General features: G+C 44.8%; 1 protein-coding gene across 1 annotated transcript in view; it reads right to left on the bottom strand.

The window, feature by feature from the left end:
- Window positions 1–300: 300 nt before the first annotated feature.
- The window catches only part of LOC119381586 (uncharacterized), a 35954-nt gene continuing 19057 nt past the window's right edge, over window positions 301–17197 (bottom strand). Inside the window, exons 2-4 of the mRNA XM_037649360.2 lie at window positions 6277–6528; window positions 5393–5611; window positions 301–1611 (exon numbers count right to left, since the gene is read on the bottom strand). Of these exons, the coding sequence (XP_037505288.1) occupies window positions 1123–1611; window positions 5393–5611; window positions 6277–6528 (960 nt within the window). The 3' untranslated portion in view covers window positions 301–1122. The remainder of the gene's footprint in view (window positions 1612–5392; window positions 5612–6276; window positions 6529–17197) is intronic.

Genomic DNA, 17197 nt, shown 5'->3' with positions numbered 1-17197 from the left:
AGTTTCACCTGTATATGTAAATGAGGTTCCTTCTTGAAGGGTTTTGTGGCACATTTTTGATTAGCTCTAGGCTAAGGTGTGTCTGCCTGCTAAACGTTTTCTCTCAGCTCATAAGGTCATTTTGCTTGTGTGTTTCTCCAGGTGTCTCTCTCTCTCTCTCTCTCTCCCCCCCTTTCTTTTCTTTTGCGATGTAACGTCTCGCAGTCGAAGCTGTCCTTTTAACATATCTGGAGAGAGCACAATTGTCTATAACATGTTAACTTTTGCACGCGTGAACAATATTTGGTCGTTCACTCTAGTGAATATCAAATTACGGCATCTGCTAACAGCGCGGCGCTTGTGCGAGCTTTCGACAGGCCTACCTGCTAAATATCTACAAAGCAAAGATAAATTGAAATAGTGCCGATTATTAGCGACAGGTTGATATGGCGCACGTATTCAGCAGAACCATCCTTACGTGAGGTAACTTGCCTGTGATGGTCAGGACTTTCAAAGTACACAGCTTTGAAATAGCTGTATTTTGGAAGATGTGTTAGCCATGCAAGAAGCGAGAACTATTACGGCAGAAATCATGGCTTTCGTGCAAACTGTGAGTCGTCACAGCAATTAACCCTCCGCAAACACACCGAATACTTGCCTCCTAAACACGTGCTGTTCTGTCTTTTTTTTTTTTCGCGCAAGTACATCAACATCTACTGAATATCATCAGCATCTTCTGCGCTTTTCGGGATAACTCCGAATTTTCTAATACAATAACTGGATTCCGGGGTCTCCATGAGTTTCAATAGGCATATTTCGCTTTAAACGGTTGTTTGCTCTTTTCATCCTTTCATTTTCTTTTATGTGTGTTTAGAGACAGAATTTGTTGCGTAAAAAAACTTTTAGCGCGTTTCACAAAGGCGACGCGAAGCCGAACTCAAGAAGTCAGCGAGCAGAGCGTTCGTTTCTACATGCTGTTACGTAGTGCTGCATTCGCAGCAAATTTCGCACAACCTCAACAAGAAATGTTGCAACGGCGCTTTCTTTCTGTCTTTCTCTCCTTTATTTTCCGAGCCGACTTAGGAACTTGACGTAAACTTAGCAGCGTTATTCATATAATATATTACCATAAGTTAGCTACACTCAGTAGAAATGCGGCCCCGCCCCTATGCCATGATATCCCCCTATTCCGTGACCAATTCCATATCCCAGACCCGGAGCTACGCCGTGGGCAATGGGTCTGGCAAGAATCGGGGCCACGGCTTGCGTGGCTCCGTAACCGCCGTATCCGCGGTTCAGCACACCCCCGTAGCTGCCCACGCCTCCGTGTCCGTAGCCTCCGTATCCCTTGCCCTGCTGCGCTTGCGTCCCGTATCCGGCCGCGTGTCCGTAGTTGTTGATGCCCTGGGCACCTTCGCCAAACGATGTGCGTCCGTGCTTGCCGTAGTTGCCCTGGCCGTATCCCTTGAAGGCGCCGTACTGCTGGTTGCCGTACTGGTTCACTTTGTCTTGCTTGCCGAAGCCTCCCTGACCCGTGAAGCCTCCCAGGTTTCCGTAGCCCAGGTTGAAGGCGTCTCGGTTGCCATTCTGGAAGCTCTGGTCCACGGCGTACACCTTCTCCTTGGCGAAGATCTGTAGTACGGATGGGCAGAAAATATACAAAATAAAAGCTGTAATATTACCTTTCAATCTCTCTGTTCCAATCTCGCTGTGTGGGTGAGTGAATCAGGGACACGCTTGGTTAACTTCGTCGATTTAATTTTCTCTCGTCATTATTTTACATCTGATACATATTTTTTTACAATGCCAAGTCGTGTTAACTTTATGGTCCATTGAACGCTTTCGCGTACCACTGGCTCTTGCAGCACAGCACTCCAGAAGAGAAAATTGGATGAGTTGGTTGTAAATAATCTTTAACATACATAGTGCAGGCTTCGCCTAAGGAACCTGGTTATAGTAGAGTTCGAGGAGCCGGACCACAGATGATGGAACAACTATCACGTGGAACTCGCACTGAAGGCAGGTGAACTAAATTCACTTTGTATCATTTTGACACTGCAGACTACTGCTCGTAAATAAGCTTGTCAAGCTTGACTAGTGAAAGGGGTCGTTTATTTTCAGATTCCTACAGTACCCATTTTAATGTAAACTATGCGTATATTTGTGCATTATGTCAAATCTATTATAAATAATAATATCTGGGGTTTTACGACTCAGAACCACGATATGATTATGAGAGACGACATAATGGAGGGCTCCGGAAATTTCGACCACTTGGTGTTTTTTAGCGTGCACTGACATCGCGCAATACACGGGCCTGTAGCATTTCGCCTCCATCGAAATGCGACCGCCGCGGCCCGGATCGAACCCGGAACCTTCGGGTCAGCAGCCGACCAGTATAACCACGGCTCCACCGCAGCAGACATGAAATCGATTATGAAGAATCCCGCAGGCAGAGGAAAGCTCAGGAATGGTAAAAATAGTTATCAACCCGTTCGTAGCCTCAAGCTGAAGAAAATTCCGTACCGGTGTATGGCAATTATTCTTTTCAATTTCACGCTGAACTTACGAATTAATATGTAAACATAATACTGCACGAATATGTCGACATTGGCACCCCAATATTCTATGGTTGCACCCGAGAGCTTCTAGTCGAATTACTTGCTCTTACGTTTAGATGCTACATGACTCCTGCGTTAAAGGAATGTGACACAGCTGCCGCCGTAACCACAAGTAAATATGGCTCACGAAAGCTGACATAATTGGGAAAAATAAACAGCCGCCGCCGAGAAATTCAATGTTGGGCTTTTTTTCCCACCGGCGACAACTTGTCTTTTCGTCCGCTTTCATTTCTTCTTTGTTGTAACCTTAAAGCCACAATCCTGTCATTTCTTTGCTATCATTTTTTTGTTGGCTTGTCATAGTCGTGACTAAAAGAGAGCAAGCTGCTCAGCCTTCCCTTGATCTCAATAATTGTTTCCACGGTTTATTATATACTGACGTACCGTCCGTTGAAACTCAAGACTGTAGCGAACTAGTTCGCTCGCTCCTAGTCTAGTTTATGAACACCGTTCCACGTGCTTAAAGATGCGCATGTCCGGAGGAGCACTATGCCCGCCTAAGCTAACTCCGTCGATGCGCAAGACTAAAGCTCGCGCAATGCCTAACGTTCGCGTGTATCTTCTTTATGCCTCGGAGAGAGCACTCTCGCAAGTAAGGTAATCACCTCATTAACTATTCGGCGCCGCAAGTTGTTATGCCTTTGGGCATATACTCTCGGCGTGGCATCTTAGCTTTCGCTATCTTAAACGCATCCCTGATTCGGGTATGTAAAGGAAAACTCAATTACCTTTTCGCTCTCGGGCGCATCAAGGATACTGGCTGCGCCGCTCGAAATAAAGGCCGCAAGGAAAACAACCGAACACGGATAGAATCCCTGCCCGTTACTCATGAGAAATAGTCTCGTTAGCGAGATCGATATATCGACCGCGCAGTGCCTTAAGAAACTAAGACCTGTGGCTGCCTTGAATCAGATGCGAAAGTAAGTACGACGCAGTCCGTTCTTCGCAGCGTCATCTGTTTCTTAATTTTTGCTTATGCCCGCTATAAATCCGTAACGAGTTTGGAAAGAAAATGAAAGAGATGAAGAAAGTCGAGCGCAGCTGCTCATTATTGCTTTTCCGTTCTTTCCTTCACTGCAAGTTCGATCGCCTAACGATCGTCTGTAACGGTTGTCACTTTTTCAACTCGCTCGACTTTACTGGCGTCTTTGGCACGATGCATGGGCTTAGTGTTCTGCATATTCATACCTTGAAGACAGTGAGCTGGCTCCTTCCGTCTTATTAAGTCTTTCTCTCGTTTCTATATCTGCTTTCTTTATTATCGTAAGTTAGCGAAACTCCTCGGCACTGTTCGCGGTCACCGTCTGTCAGAACACATAAGATCTCAGTCGGTGTTTCTGATATGAGCGCATTTACTGACATAGTAGTAGGAATCGCTTATAGCTTTCTTGAATTGATCTTTCTTTTTCTCTTTCAATCTCTCTCTGTGTGTGCGGTAAGCAAGTTAGAGGAAGCTTTCTGAGGAAATCATCCCCAAGCAGAAATGAATTCGAAGCTTCCAAGGAAACTCGTCCGCATTTCTTCGAATGACAGCTCTCTCACCCAGCATCGTGGTTATCGGTGAACACTCTGCCGGAATACGTGGAATAGGTGTGGAGAGCTTTAGGAAAGCTGAAGACGTACTGGTGGGAGAGCCGATTATTGTTAACGGAATCTGGAAACACATGACGAAATCTAGGACGATACTCATTAGAAAAATGGGTAAGTGCTGAGTCTTTGCTTTCGATATGCGCGGTTTTACTCCAGGAAGAGCAGAACAATTGTAAGGAAAACCTAACACAAGCGACACCAAAGAGGAAAAAAAAATGATTTTCTCGCATTAGTAAACTACAATTTCACAATACCGAATACACCACTCTTACTGCGAGAAGACGCTTGGCAGCCGTGAAAACGCGCAAAAATAAAATGCACGTTTAAAAAAAAATATTTGTGGCACAACTGAAAAAAGGAAGAAAAACGAGAGAAGATAGAATAGGTAGGGTGCCAAAATACACTGGCTCCCTATCGTGTTTCTCTCATTCTTTTTCTTCCTTGTTCTCAGTTGTGATAAAAATATTTCGTAAAGCTGTGTACAAAGTCGCCCTATTTTTCACTCTGCTGAAGTTAACGTGGTGACGCCGCCTTGAAGTCCCCCTACCAGCTCACCGTGACGTCATAGACTTTGACGACGTCTGCTAGCGTCTAAGTACGCGTTTATCGGCAAAAATTGTTTACATTGTGTCCTGAAGGACCCAAAGTCTTAACATACCGAGTTTCAGAAAATTTCACTGAACCGTGGCAATGTGGGCAAAAGACGCAAAAAATACTGAAATTCGTGACTTCATGGGGACGTTGGTGCGCTGATGTTACGGCACGGATAACAAAAACGATACTTTCACCTTTATTTCCTCTTATCGCAATTAACCTACACGATGGCGAAACCAACAACAATAGGTTTCTGAAACGAATTACTTATCTCTCTAAACAAATTTAATGTTTAGACTTTGTATCCCTTTAAAGCAGAAGAAACCGTTGACGTAAAAATAGGCTTTGCGCTTGGACAACGCAATAGCATGACACATCTATACAATCTCCTATAATCAACATCATCTATATGTTCACTGCTGCATGAAGCGCTCTCGTAGTAATCTTCGATTACTCCTGTTTTGTACTGGGGATAAGCCGAAACGAACGCTTTTCCTTGGCGATAGCCTATAAGTACCTGAACTAGCCAAATGACAGTGCAAGATTGCAGCGCTCACAGCGCCCAAGGTTCATTCTGATCATTAGATCTCGAAGAATCCCGCACTTGCCTTGTTGTGTCCTGCGTTAAATTGGTCCCTCGCGGCTCCCTTTCCGGCAAATTGCTTGTTGACGCCGCCCTGGTGGTTGAAGCCCGTAGCGCCGGAGACGCCGTGCAGGCCGTGGGCGGCCAGGTTGTTGATGCCGCCCTGGCCCAGACCCTGGTTTCCGTATGCCGACACGACGCCGTCACCGTACGAGCCCTTGCCGAATCCGCCACCGGCAAGTGCCTGCGTGTTTCGCCAGTGGTAAAGCTTTCTTTAATTTTGCCAGCTTTCTTTCCGTCTTTTTCATTTAATTGCGTCGCCATGTATATTTGAAATCTCTACTGACTATCTTATCTGTTATTCCTCCTTTCCCCCACCCCACGTGTAGGGTAGCCAGCCGAGCCAAAGCTCGGTTAACCTCTTTACCTTTCCCCATCGTTTCTCTCTCCCTCTCTCTCTACTAAACAACATGACGATCCACACATTGTAATCAGCACGGCCTGCTGCAGCTGTTTACAAGCATGTTGCATTGTTTTACTTCATTAGTAATTTTACGTAAAGGATGATTGGTCTGACTTTTTGTTTGGAAATATTGGGTATCTTTAATATACAACTTGACCGCGTGGATAGGCGCACAATATCGAGCTTGATTATGACACACCCTGTTAGAGTCATTCCTTTAACTGGTTCAAGAGCCAAAACTGCTATTGAATAAATGGCTTTTCTTGTAACCTTTTCTTTTTTTCTTGGAAGTGTTGTAAATGTTGTCAAAGAGGTACCATTATGGCGGCCATGAAATTCGGTACAAGCCAGCTACACACAAACATGAAAATGAACTGCTACAGCCCTAAACAAGGCTGCAGTATATGCAAATAAATTAAAATAGAAATCTATAGGAAGAAACTCACCTTGTTGTTCCCGTAATTCGAGAATCCACCGTAGCCCTTGCCGAAGCCTCCATTACCGTAGCCGCTCTGGAAGCCGTTGACCCCCTGACCCAGGCCGCCGTAGCCGCCGTAGCCTCCTGCCCCGATCAGACCCGTAGCGGCGGGCTTCAAGTCATCGGACACCGCGGAGATTGATGCCTTTGCTTTCGACACTATCTCGGTCATTGCCCGCGATGGAATCGGCAGGCAGGCGATTCCCACTGCTGCCGCTGTCTGCACGGGAAGCAATACCGAGGAAATAGCTTGTTTGCAAATGACGCGTCTCAAGCAAAACAAAAAAATCACAGCATATCCACGGAGTGAATGATGATGAGTGGGCGAAGCTGCGGAGGTTCATCGGTAAACCGTGAATCTTCCGTGAATTCTGCCCAGTACATCATCACCGACGTGAGATCGGGCGCGTTTATACTAAAGGTTCGATGAGAGTTATGACGACTTGCAGCTCACTTTAATTTTACATGTACGCTGTGAATTTTCATTGTTTAATCACGCACAGGAGAAATCGCACACACTCACTACCTTGGAGGTCAAAATCCAGTGCCTATATATACGGGGTGGTCAGTGAACGGTTGTGCAGCGCGAGCGGTCGGTTTTTTCAATCAAGACGCTGCCGCGACGCTGCCTGCGTCGGCGCCGCTGCGCCGCGAGGCAAGATAGGGGGGGGGGGGTGCGTACGAGAGGAGAGGGCGATGTATCACGTACTGTCGCAGCGCATTGTCTTTACGGAGCCTTCATGTGTGCACGCCCCCTCCGTTTTTAAGACTGGTTACACACTACTACGAGACGAACGGGTGCCGCTATAAGGAGCTTCGCCCCTAAAAAAGAAAACATCGTACATTGTCATGGTCGTCATGGTGTAGGAATTCTCTAACTTGATCACCATCGTACATTGTCATGGTCGTCATGGTGTAGGAATTCTCTAACCTGATCACCATTTATTTCTCAAACGCACTAGATTATTTTCTTCACGCCGATTCTCCACATCTGTTGCAAGTTTTTTTAGATGCGAAGCATCTCTTGCTCGGGGGTATGTCCCGCGGTGGACTAGTCCGCACTCAGGCGAACCGGCCAAGTGAGTTTCCTCTGGGCTGCTGTCCGCAGGAGAGTCAGCGGGGGAGCAGGAGGGCGGCGCGGTGTGCTTCTAGGGGGGCGGGACGTCTGAGGCGGGTATGACCCGCGACTGCTTGTCTCACTCTCCTGCTGTGGGGGTGCGAACGGGTTTTAAAGACGATAGTCTTTCTTGGGCAACTTAAACGCAGGAATGTTGGTCTGCCTCTTACCTGATTCATCCACCCCGCCAAAATTGAACCACTTTCCGAACGCCCAGCCATCATGAACTGGTGGCCAGGTTCATACTTGTGTACATTGTCGATCAAAAAGCAAACATTACGCATATGTGAGGCGCAACATCACTAGGTAAGTATTAGGTGGTGTGTTCCTTTAATAGAAAATACATAGATACGTAATTCTAAATATCCTTGTTTCTTAACCCCTTAACTGCTTTGGACGAGCAGAGCTCGTCCTGCCCAAACTGTCCCCAAACTGCTTTGGACGAGCAGAGCTCGTCCTAGCGGAATAGGTACTCCCCTCTAGCGTTCAGAGCAAGAGGCGCTCTTCTACAGCTTAGATTGCGTGTAATCCACCAGATGGCAGCATTTACTTGGCAATTTATTTTTCTCCTGCGGAAAGAGCGCGGTTTTTGTGTGAAAAGATGGCTTGCGGTGGCGGGCACCTATGCATAACTGGCTCTTCAACACAAAAAGCGGCTTTTCGTTTTCGTCATCTTCTTCGAGTGATGATCATTCGGATACAGATGTTTATCTTGTGCCCGGAAGTGAAGACAGCGGAGGCGGTGAATTGAGCATCTCCTCCGGTGATGATGAAAACAGCTCGGCAGCGAACATCGCGAGTTTTCGCCAGTGGATCCTGCTTGATGCGGACAATCCCCCTGTGAAGCCTCCTCGCTTTCCATTCTTGGTCATTCCAGGCAAGACTTTCAACTTGTCATTGCCAGATGACCTTATGGAATATATTCAGCAGTTTCTTCAAATGTGCTTCGTTTGCTCTCGGAAGCGAGGAGGAAACGGGAAAAAATTGAGAAAAGAAACTGGCTTTTGGTGCAGGAGCTGCAACAGGCCGCCTTGCGTTATTCCGTGTTTTGATTTGACTAAGTATGTGGTACAAATATTTTTTTAACATCGACTAGCTATTTTTTAGTACAATCAGATTCGAAATCAGCAATAAAAAAAATAGGCACTTTTGGTTGGGAAACTTTCAAAAAAATAAAGCACTTAAGGGGTTAAGCTGTACTGAAAATACGGCTGCGCTGAAAATGCCACGCTGTGCACGCCGACGAAAGCCCTCTGCCACGGAGAAAGGAAAGAACCTCCTCCGTGCCCTCTGCACAACATGGCCTCCTAGATGGCGGGCGCGAAACCCGCCGCGCGCCCGCCATCTCGGAGGCCATGTGCACAAATTCATGTTTCGCGACGTATTGCCAGATGGCGTCCATATCCCACGCAGCGCTAATCTATCGTCTTTCGGCGACATTTGCAGCGAAGCACGCAGATAGGCGGCCAATTTTCTGTCCCGCTGTGTACAGCATTCCTCCCGGTTGCTGGTACTTGCCGGCTCCGGAAGCGGGTTTTGAGGAGAGGGTTTCTAGCTCTCTGGGTGCCTTTGCGACGAGGCTGGCGGCGAGATGGCCGCGGTTGTCTGCTGGGCCAACTTTCTTGAAAGGGATGAAGGAGGGGTATGGGGGAGTGCTGTCATGGCGCTCGCCTGACCCTTCCTGGCTTTGCCTGGCTGTGGTGCCTTCTTCGGGGCGGTCAGAGCCCTGGTGGCCTTTCGGGTGCGTGTGCGGTAAGCATGCGCCACTATCCTCGTTCCCTCTCTCCAACAGCTGCGCGTTACTCTCTTCACTTCTCCACCAGCCCCTGCTTGCGCTTCCCCTGCGTTCTCGCTTCTGCTTTCGCGGTGCAAGCGCTACTCTCCTCCTCTAAGCGGGTAGAGCGCAGCGCGAATTTCAAGATCCACCCACTGCACCGCTGAAGTGAACCTCACGGTTCACTTCAGTGACCACAAAGCCATCCTCACCAAAGCAAAGTGCACACCTCAAGTAGTACACGCTGCTCAATAAAGACCTTCATAAAGGCCTATCCTAGAATATGCTAACGTCTCCTGGTTTCCACATACTAATAAACTAATAAAAATGTTAGAGAGAGTACAGAGAGAGGCAATCAGATTTATTTACAATGAGTATAACCTAACTTCCTCACCATCACAACTAATCAACAGAGCCGGACTACTAACTCTAGAAAATCGTGCCAAACTAGCTCGTATGAAAGTAATTTATCAGCTTATGCATAACATGCTGTCTATAGATAGCTCCCGCTACCTGTCCAAATTTGAAACAAGACAGACCAGGCACAAACATCCCCACACCTTACAAAACTACCGTTTTAGTACCAAATGCTTCAGATTTTCATTCTTTCCACTCGCAACTACAGAATGGAACAACCTACCCTCTCATATTGTCCTTAGTCCCACGTTAGAAACTTTTTTGCACTCTTATGAGTTTCACTTAATCGCGTCGCAAATATGACTCTGTGGCCTTATTGCATTGTGTAACGAATTCTACTAATCCTTATTATCGTATGTTAAATCATTTACTCTTTGTAAAAATTGAATACCACATGTATTAAAAAAAATCTGTAACCTATTATCATATATCGCACCCACTGCGTTTTGTGTATGTTTGGTTTCCAATGGTGTACTGTTGACTCTGTAGTGTTGCATGTTTCCTTCTTTCTTTTTTTATATAGCAGTGTGTTACTTTCCCAGAATTTCAAAAATTTGGGTGCCTGTATAATTTTGCTTTTTGACTGTATTTATGTATTGTATATTCTTGCCCTCCCTGCAATAATCCCTCTTGGGATTGGCAGTATGATTAAATAAATAAATAAATACAACATTAATAACACCGTTAATAACGATCCGAGGTCGGTAGCATGCCCGATGAACGCTAACGGAACGCGATCGTGCAAGTGTTCCGGCTTCACATCGCCTCATGGTCCCCTTTAGCGGGAGATGGTGTAATTTTTTGTTTAGCTGTATCCTTGTATTCATGTTATTCTTATTTGTTTTTCTATTTTACTAATGTAGTCAGTGTTAATCCCTGAACAGCCTTACTATGTAAATCTTTCGGGCCCTTCAGGTGAAAGCAATGAAGCGAATGAACGTATCTATTCGGTCCAGTGCTGGGCAGTATCGAAGATACATGTATCTTAGATACTATCTTAGATACTCTATGGGTATCTTGTGTCTGTATCGCGATACTTCTCGAAGGACGAGTATCTGTATCTGTATTTCGGATACATTCGATAATGTATCGTGTATCTTAAGATACAAGATACTTCTATCGCAACACAACCGTTACTAAACAATCGCTGGCCAAGCTCCGCTTCTCAAGCTGGTACTGTTGTCACTAAGCCATCTGAATAAGTCTAAGGGCAGTGGCGTTATTTTATTTTTACGCCAGAGTCATCCAGTGAGGGTAGGAATTGAGGAATACAAGCACGCGGACGTCGACGCCTAGCCCAAGCACCTTTTGTTTTCTCGATTTCTTTTCTTTTTAGTTGCGCCAATGCCGTGACACTTGCTCTTAGCCCCTGCACATGCGCCGCGTACTCCACTGCGTGCGGCTTCTATCGCGCAAATTCTGATGTCGTTACAGTGTCGTTATTGAAGATTCTCTTGCGTCTTGCTCCGTAACGAAATGTGATGCGTGCAAGAATGGGGTTGCTTTGCGTCGCGTGGATTTTACATATCAGCGATTTGAAGGATCTCGTGGATGTAAGTTTGACTTGCGTGCAATGAATTAACTTATATGCAAATAAGACTCTAACAACTTTAGCACCATTGGTTCTCATGCTAGATCAAATAGAGCAAGCGTTTACCTAACAGAAAATATCTTGGCGTACCGTATTTTTCACTTCCATCTATATTTATTCAACGAATTTATGAAATCGTAGTTTGTTTATTAGCACAAGTGCTTTCTTAGCTGTCATTTTGCATCACATACATTACCTAGGTCTCTGTACTGTTTTTCTGGTCTGGTCACTGCAATATGTATTTTGTAACGCGCTTACAAAATAAGATTTCTGCTTTATTCTTCTGTCTGCTTTATTCCTACTACTGTTTACGCATTTAGACGTTGCCAAGACGACCTTGAAAAGAAATATATTATTATGTGGGCGTGCCTTGAGTGTAGAGTACAAAATATTCTGCTTACCGCTTAAGAAAATAGCGAAATTGCGTTTGCATTATAATAATGAAAATCATTAGGAGCCATCTTAAAGATGTTAGGAAGGGGATTCGTGAAACGTTGTTTTACTGAATGCTCCGTTTTACTCATGAGCGTCCCAACGAGCCGGTCCAGGCAATTTTCCGTAGGTACTGAATTTTCTATTGTCTCAACAGGTAAGTCTACGATACTTCATGATCTTAGCTATTAAGGGCGCCCTCTGTATTGTGTTTCTGTACTCATTCAATGTGAATCTTGGACACACAACCACCTCTCTATTTTGCTCATATTTGTTTTCCTGTTTTAGGCAGTCTTAAATATTTTTCCTATTACTAATCGCCACGTAATAAGAGAGAGAATAAGAATAAAAGAAAGGCGGGGAGGTTAACCTGGGCTGAGCCCGGCAGGCTACCCTGCACTGGGGAAGGGGGGAAGGGGAAGGAAAGTTAGAGAGGAGGAAATGGGAGCTATAAGCGCAATAGTGCGAATAGCAGCAGTGTCCTGCGACGCTTTGTGCAACTATAAAATACGTCTGAGACGTTTCTGTGTTGCACATGTTCTCTCGTTGAAGAAAAATTGCTAAAAGATTGCAGGTTAGTGAGCATATCAACAAAGAATCCCTTACGCCAGCAGCTAAGTAGAACTACGGAAATTCATTGAAGTTTTACGTCATCTACGTATACACCAGGGGTCTCGCGAAATTTAGCTCCAAGGGCCGGGACAGTGAAGATGGTGGGGTCGGAGAGAGTTTGAACAAAATGACGTTGCCATTTGAAAGGATCCCATATCTCATATATAAGTCATTTCTGAAGGAGATTCGGAGTCAGGATTCGAGAAACATCGATACCGTTGTACACAACGAGTGAAATCTGGACGCGGATTGAAATGTAAATTTTTTGTTCCAAGGTGTTTCAGCACATGGTGACCACATGTTCCTCACGAAAGAAACGCTTAACAACTTTCATTTTTGTGTAGCTCACGAACATACTTATTTGGAAAATAAAAACAAATGGGACGGAGACGGTCATGTATGCCGGCCGGGCCGCAAGCGAACGGTCTCAAACCCCTATTATACACCATGCGTTCCCCCCTCCCCCCTCCTCAAAAAAAAGAAAGCCGTTACCAGCGCTATTGCTGCTGGTGTACGCCTGTTCGGATATACGGTATTGTGCAAACCTCCTTTTACGGACAAGGTAAAAGTCCACACCGGTATTTGCGCCGTCGTGCGAAGGCTTCCTATTGACGTTATTGTGATTACATGGCAACCCGCTAGCTGGTCGGCAAGCTGAGCAGCGTCTCCCATCAAATGCAAAAATGACAAGCAAGAACCGCTGTCAGCGAAGTGTATAAAGAGTTGTCCTGTGAAGAAGCTAAAACAAACCCCAATAAGTTGTTTTGGAAGGAATCTAATTCACTTTGAGCAAGAAGTGCAAAACTTTTGAGGTAATAACAGGCATTTCATTCAAGTGAAACAAAATAGGTCACAGTTAAGAAATTTTCGAGCAGACATTTTCGTGCATAGGCGTTTGCTGCTGCATTATATGGATCTATAATAACAAATTTGAGAATGTATCGAAGTATCTTAAGATAAAATTACCAAGTATCGTATCGGATACAAATATTGCGGCAGTATCTTGTATCTGTATCTCCAATACTTTTTGCCCGAGTATCTTGTATCGTATCGCGATACAATTTCAAAGTATCTTTGCCCAGCCCTGATTCGGTCATCAGGCACCGTTCACAGAACAGACAGTCGATTATCTGTTCTTTCGCTTTCCAAGACCAACTTGTGCATGTTATTTTTTCTAAATCAAACATAAGTTCCGCCTTGTGAATGCAGTGGACAGAGCTATATTATGATCTATATTATGATATATTATGATATATTATGATATTACAATGCGTACCATATTCATTGTATATACTTTGGTCATGCAACACCCGACACCTGGAGTAGCAAGCAGAGCGATGGACTTCTCCGGGGTGAATTGGTTGGTTGAAAAACTTTATTAGGGTCCTGCAAAGGGCGCGTGGTAATCCTTAATTAAATAATATATATCTATATATATCCTGATTGGTCGCTAAGTTTATTATGTCATTCTTGTCTTTGTTTTATTTCTCATATGTGTCATATCTTATAGATTATTCCATAACTTTTTGTATTTTTTTTTTGTTAATTTCCTTCGACTGCAGAAATGACAGCTCTCGGGAATTAGCTCAAGTTTCCTTTCCTATAGACTTTTTCATGGGTGCTTTTTCCAACGGTTTGAGCTCGCATTTTTCACCTACATCAGCTGCTCTTCTGCCCCATTTCGAAACATGGTACACTTCTGCGTGTATATTCGTTATATCTTTATAATGATTTAATTAACCAATGGTTCTAGAGAGTGATAAAATAACCATTGCAAATACCTTTTCTCACTCCATATGAAGTTATTTTTATACGATCATCATCGGGATTTCATATCTAGTATTAATCTATCCTTATGCTATCCTGTAAATTGCGTCACAGCCAAGATTAATCACCACGTAATCGTTTTGTACAGTAGTGAAACAGACTTTCATATGCAAAGGAGTTAATGACGCTCTGAAGTCCCAGCCTCAGAGACTGATTGTACCCCTGTGCCCGCGCCGGGCTCTCCTTCTATCTCTTCCTCTTTCTCATTCCCTTATTCCCAGTGCGGGATAGCATACTGGACGTTCGCGTGGTTAACATCACTGCCCTTCCTCTTCTCGCTTTCTCTCTCTAACTGAATGTTGTAAAGTTGAGCATTTTTTTTTTCTTTTTACTCCCGCCAATTCAAGTGTTCCTTCGACCGGTCCAAACTCTCATCCACTTCTTCCCACCAAAAAAGCTTGGCATTGACAAGGCCCAGTAAATAATGGCACGAGAGTTACTTAGCAGACTTAAAACAACGGCAAGTGTGCTGCGAACGATGCTAAGTGTTCTCCCTTTTACAAAGGATGGATAACTATAAGTTCATGTGTTCCATTTATTTTACAAAACCAGTCGCAGAGCTAAGAGAAGGCGCACACATTCCTGCCAACAGCGCCGTCACCTAAAGAGCGCTCGCACATTGTCGGTAACGTTTGAGCACTTTTCAATCCGACACACCTCGTCTTCTTTAATCCCGTATCGATTCGTTTACGTGTTTTATAACCAAACCTAAGTCGCGCAAGCCTTGGACACTCTCAGGACACTTTCTGTAAAAAAAAAAGATTATTTGTTACTTTTTCTGATGAGCCCTGACTTGCCGCGTATATAAGTGTCCTTAAAACACACGTTAGCTCTTTTTTGCAGCTCATTATACCCTCTTCGGGGAATCTTGGGAGGACTGATTCTAGAGAGTTCATATGTATCTTTAAAGGGTGTTATATGCGTGTCAAGTCATGACTCATCTAACGAATAACAGGTAAGCATTCTTTTTTTCCCCTAGAATGCAGATGGTTAGAAATAATGCCTCTCCTATTCGCCTCAGTCACTTTGCATCTAAGAAATCTCGCGCGACGACAAGCTGCGGTGCTCTGAAGTTTTCCGCGAACGGCGGCATTTCCCAGGAAGCCCCTTGCCAGAAATCACCGCGCTTACGACTGTCTCTGCAGGTACGCAGGGCTCCAAGGAAATAAATTGATAGAAGGAAAGTAGGCAGGAATGAAAAAGAACGAAGAAAGAATATGCGGACAGAAGAAAGAAACCCAGCAAGTAAGAGCGGCGTAAAGCTGCTTCGCCTGCAACCTTGCAGCTGTTGTTTCGTTTTCTGCGTGCTACCCGAGTGGCTGCGCGTGTGTAGGGCCATATACGTCCGCCTCCTTGAGACATATTGACTGGTCATACAGCACACGCCATGCAAGGACGTACTCAACCCTTTTCCAGATTTCTATGGCGCATCTGTGCGTCGTTCCTTCAGCCGGAGCGTCTGGAAAGAGCCGTCATATTTCAATGTTACCTGGCTGCCTCTACCCACGGATTTCGGATTCCTCTTTTTTTTGTTCGGCATTGCTGTACCGAGCTTCCGACCCACGAATTCTTCCAGGAAATAAACGTCCACAAAAACAGTATAATGAAACAGAGGAAGAATGAAAATGACGACTATAAAGCACCAGATAACAAAGAACCGAAACGTAACAGTACACCTTGGGAACGTAAATCTCACTCGCTTTTTTTTTCTTATATCCCGTCATCGTGCATAAATCATGCACGCTTTGCCCACGCCAAAGACTCGGGCGAGGACGATTCAAATCCTCTCCTTTCATGCACCGTTTCCTTCGCCGTCGTCTCAGCCTGGTGGAGATTTGTGCTCGCGTATTTTTTTTTTCGTTTTTTTTTTGGGGGGGGGGGGGCAAACTTGATGGTTTTCAACCGGCAAACAAAGCGAGAAGCAATCTCAAATGCGATAACGACAGCCCGTTTGAGTGCATGATTTAAGTCTTTCGACTGTGCCGCTCTCCTAAGTGCGACTGAATGCTCGAGTGGAGCTGCTCCGTAAATTTTCCGCTGCCAGACACGCATTTTTTGGAACGCTTGCGTGGAATGCAACTATAGCGTTACGAATAAGTAAGCTAATAAATAATCGCAGTATCGGCCTTTAGAGTACGTGGCGCACAAAGCGATAGTTTTATAAAATACAGAGTCTGGACAGTTGTGAGCTTTAGTGTCTTTCAAAATGTGCGCCCAAAATTCTCAAAAGTCAGGAAAATGCGATATTTTTTGCTCGCTGTATTCACAATTGCTTTTTCTGTAGCGGCAGGCATCTCAATATGGTTAAAGACATCACATAGAACAGTAATTAAGAAAGTTAAATTAATGATATTTTTTCATTGGTGGAGTTAGGCAGTTATGCCAAATGGGAGAATTGAAGTTCTTCTTGCGAAGAACCCATCGCAGCTTTGAGATATAGAAAAAGCGGCAGAAAAGGGAGGCATTGCAAGCTTTCTTCACTTCACCTGGTTTTACACTGCCTCCGAGATCGGCCCACCTTTGACCGAGCGCCGATGTCATGTGATGGCGTTATTATGTGACGTCATAGTGACGTCATGATTACGTCACGAATTTTGGCAATTTGTGACGTCATCACGTGTTGATTTTTTTGCATCACCTGTGTTGACGCCAACGCCGCGGGACACCGACGGTCGCGTTTCGCGTTTGATGAGGCATCTAAGAGTTTTGCTTTAAAATGATCGAGTACAGTGTTCGGTGTGAACGTTTAGTAATCCAAGGCGCATGAAACAAATGCCGAATCCTTCCCTACAGCGCGCCCAACAGCCTGTCTGAAACTCATACATACATATATATATATATATATATATATATATATATATATATATATATATATATATATATATATATATAATGTGTGTGTGTGCGTTACGGACGCATCTAATTGAACGAGTGGTGCCGCCTGAGGCGCGCTTCTAGCAGCCGTCAAAGAAATCTTGAACGCATTAATTTTGTAGGGGACGTATTTTTTGGACATTTTCACCGGCTTGTCCGCCTTCTGCTTGGCGACGAGAAAACGGTTCTCAACAGCAGCGTTGGAATAGAATATTTCAATTTACCCCGAGATCAACGTTGCCCCG

The sequence above is a fragment of the Rhipicephalus sanguineus genome, chromosome 2 (assembly GCF_013339695.2).
Source record: "Rhipicephalus sanguineus isolate Rsan-2018 chromosome 2, BIME_Rsan_1.4, whole genome shotgun sequence".
In the NCBI taxonomy this organism is placed as follows: Eukaryota; Metazoa; Arthropoda; class Arachnida; order Ixodida; family Ixodidae; genus Rhipicephalus; species Rhipicephalus sanguineus.
This window is presented reverse-complemented; position numbering and strand designations above follow the sequence as displayed.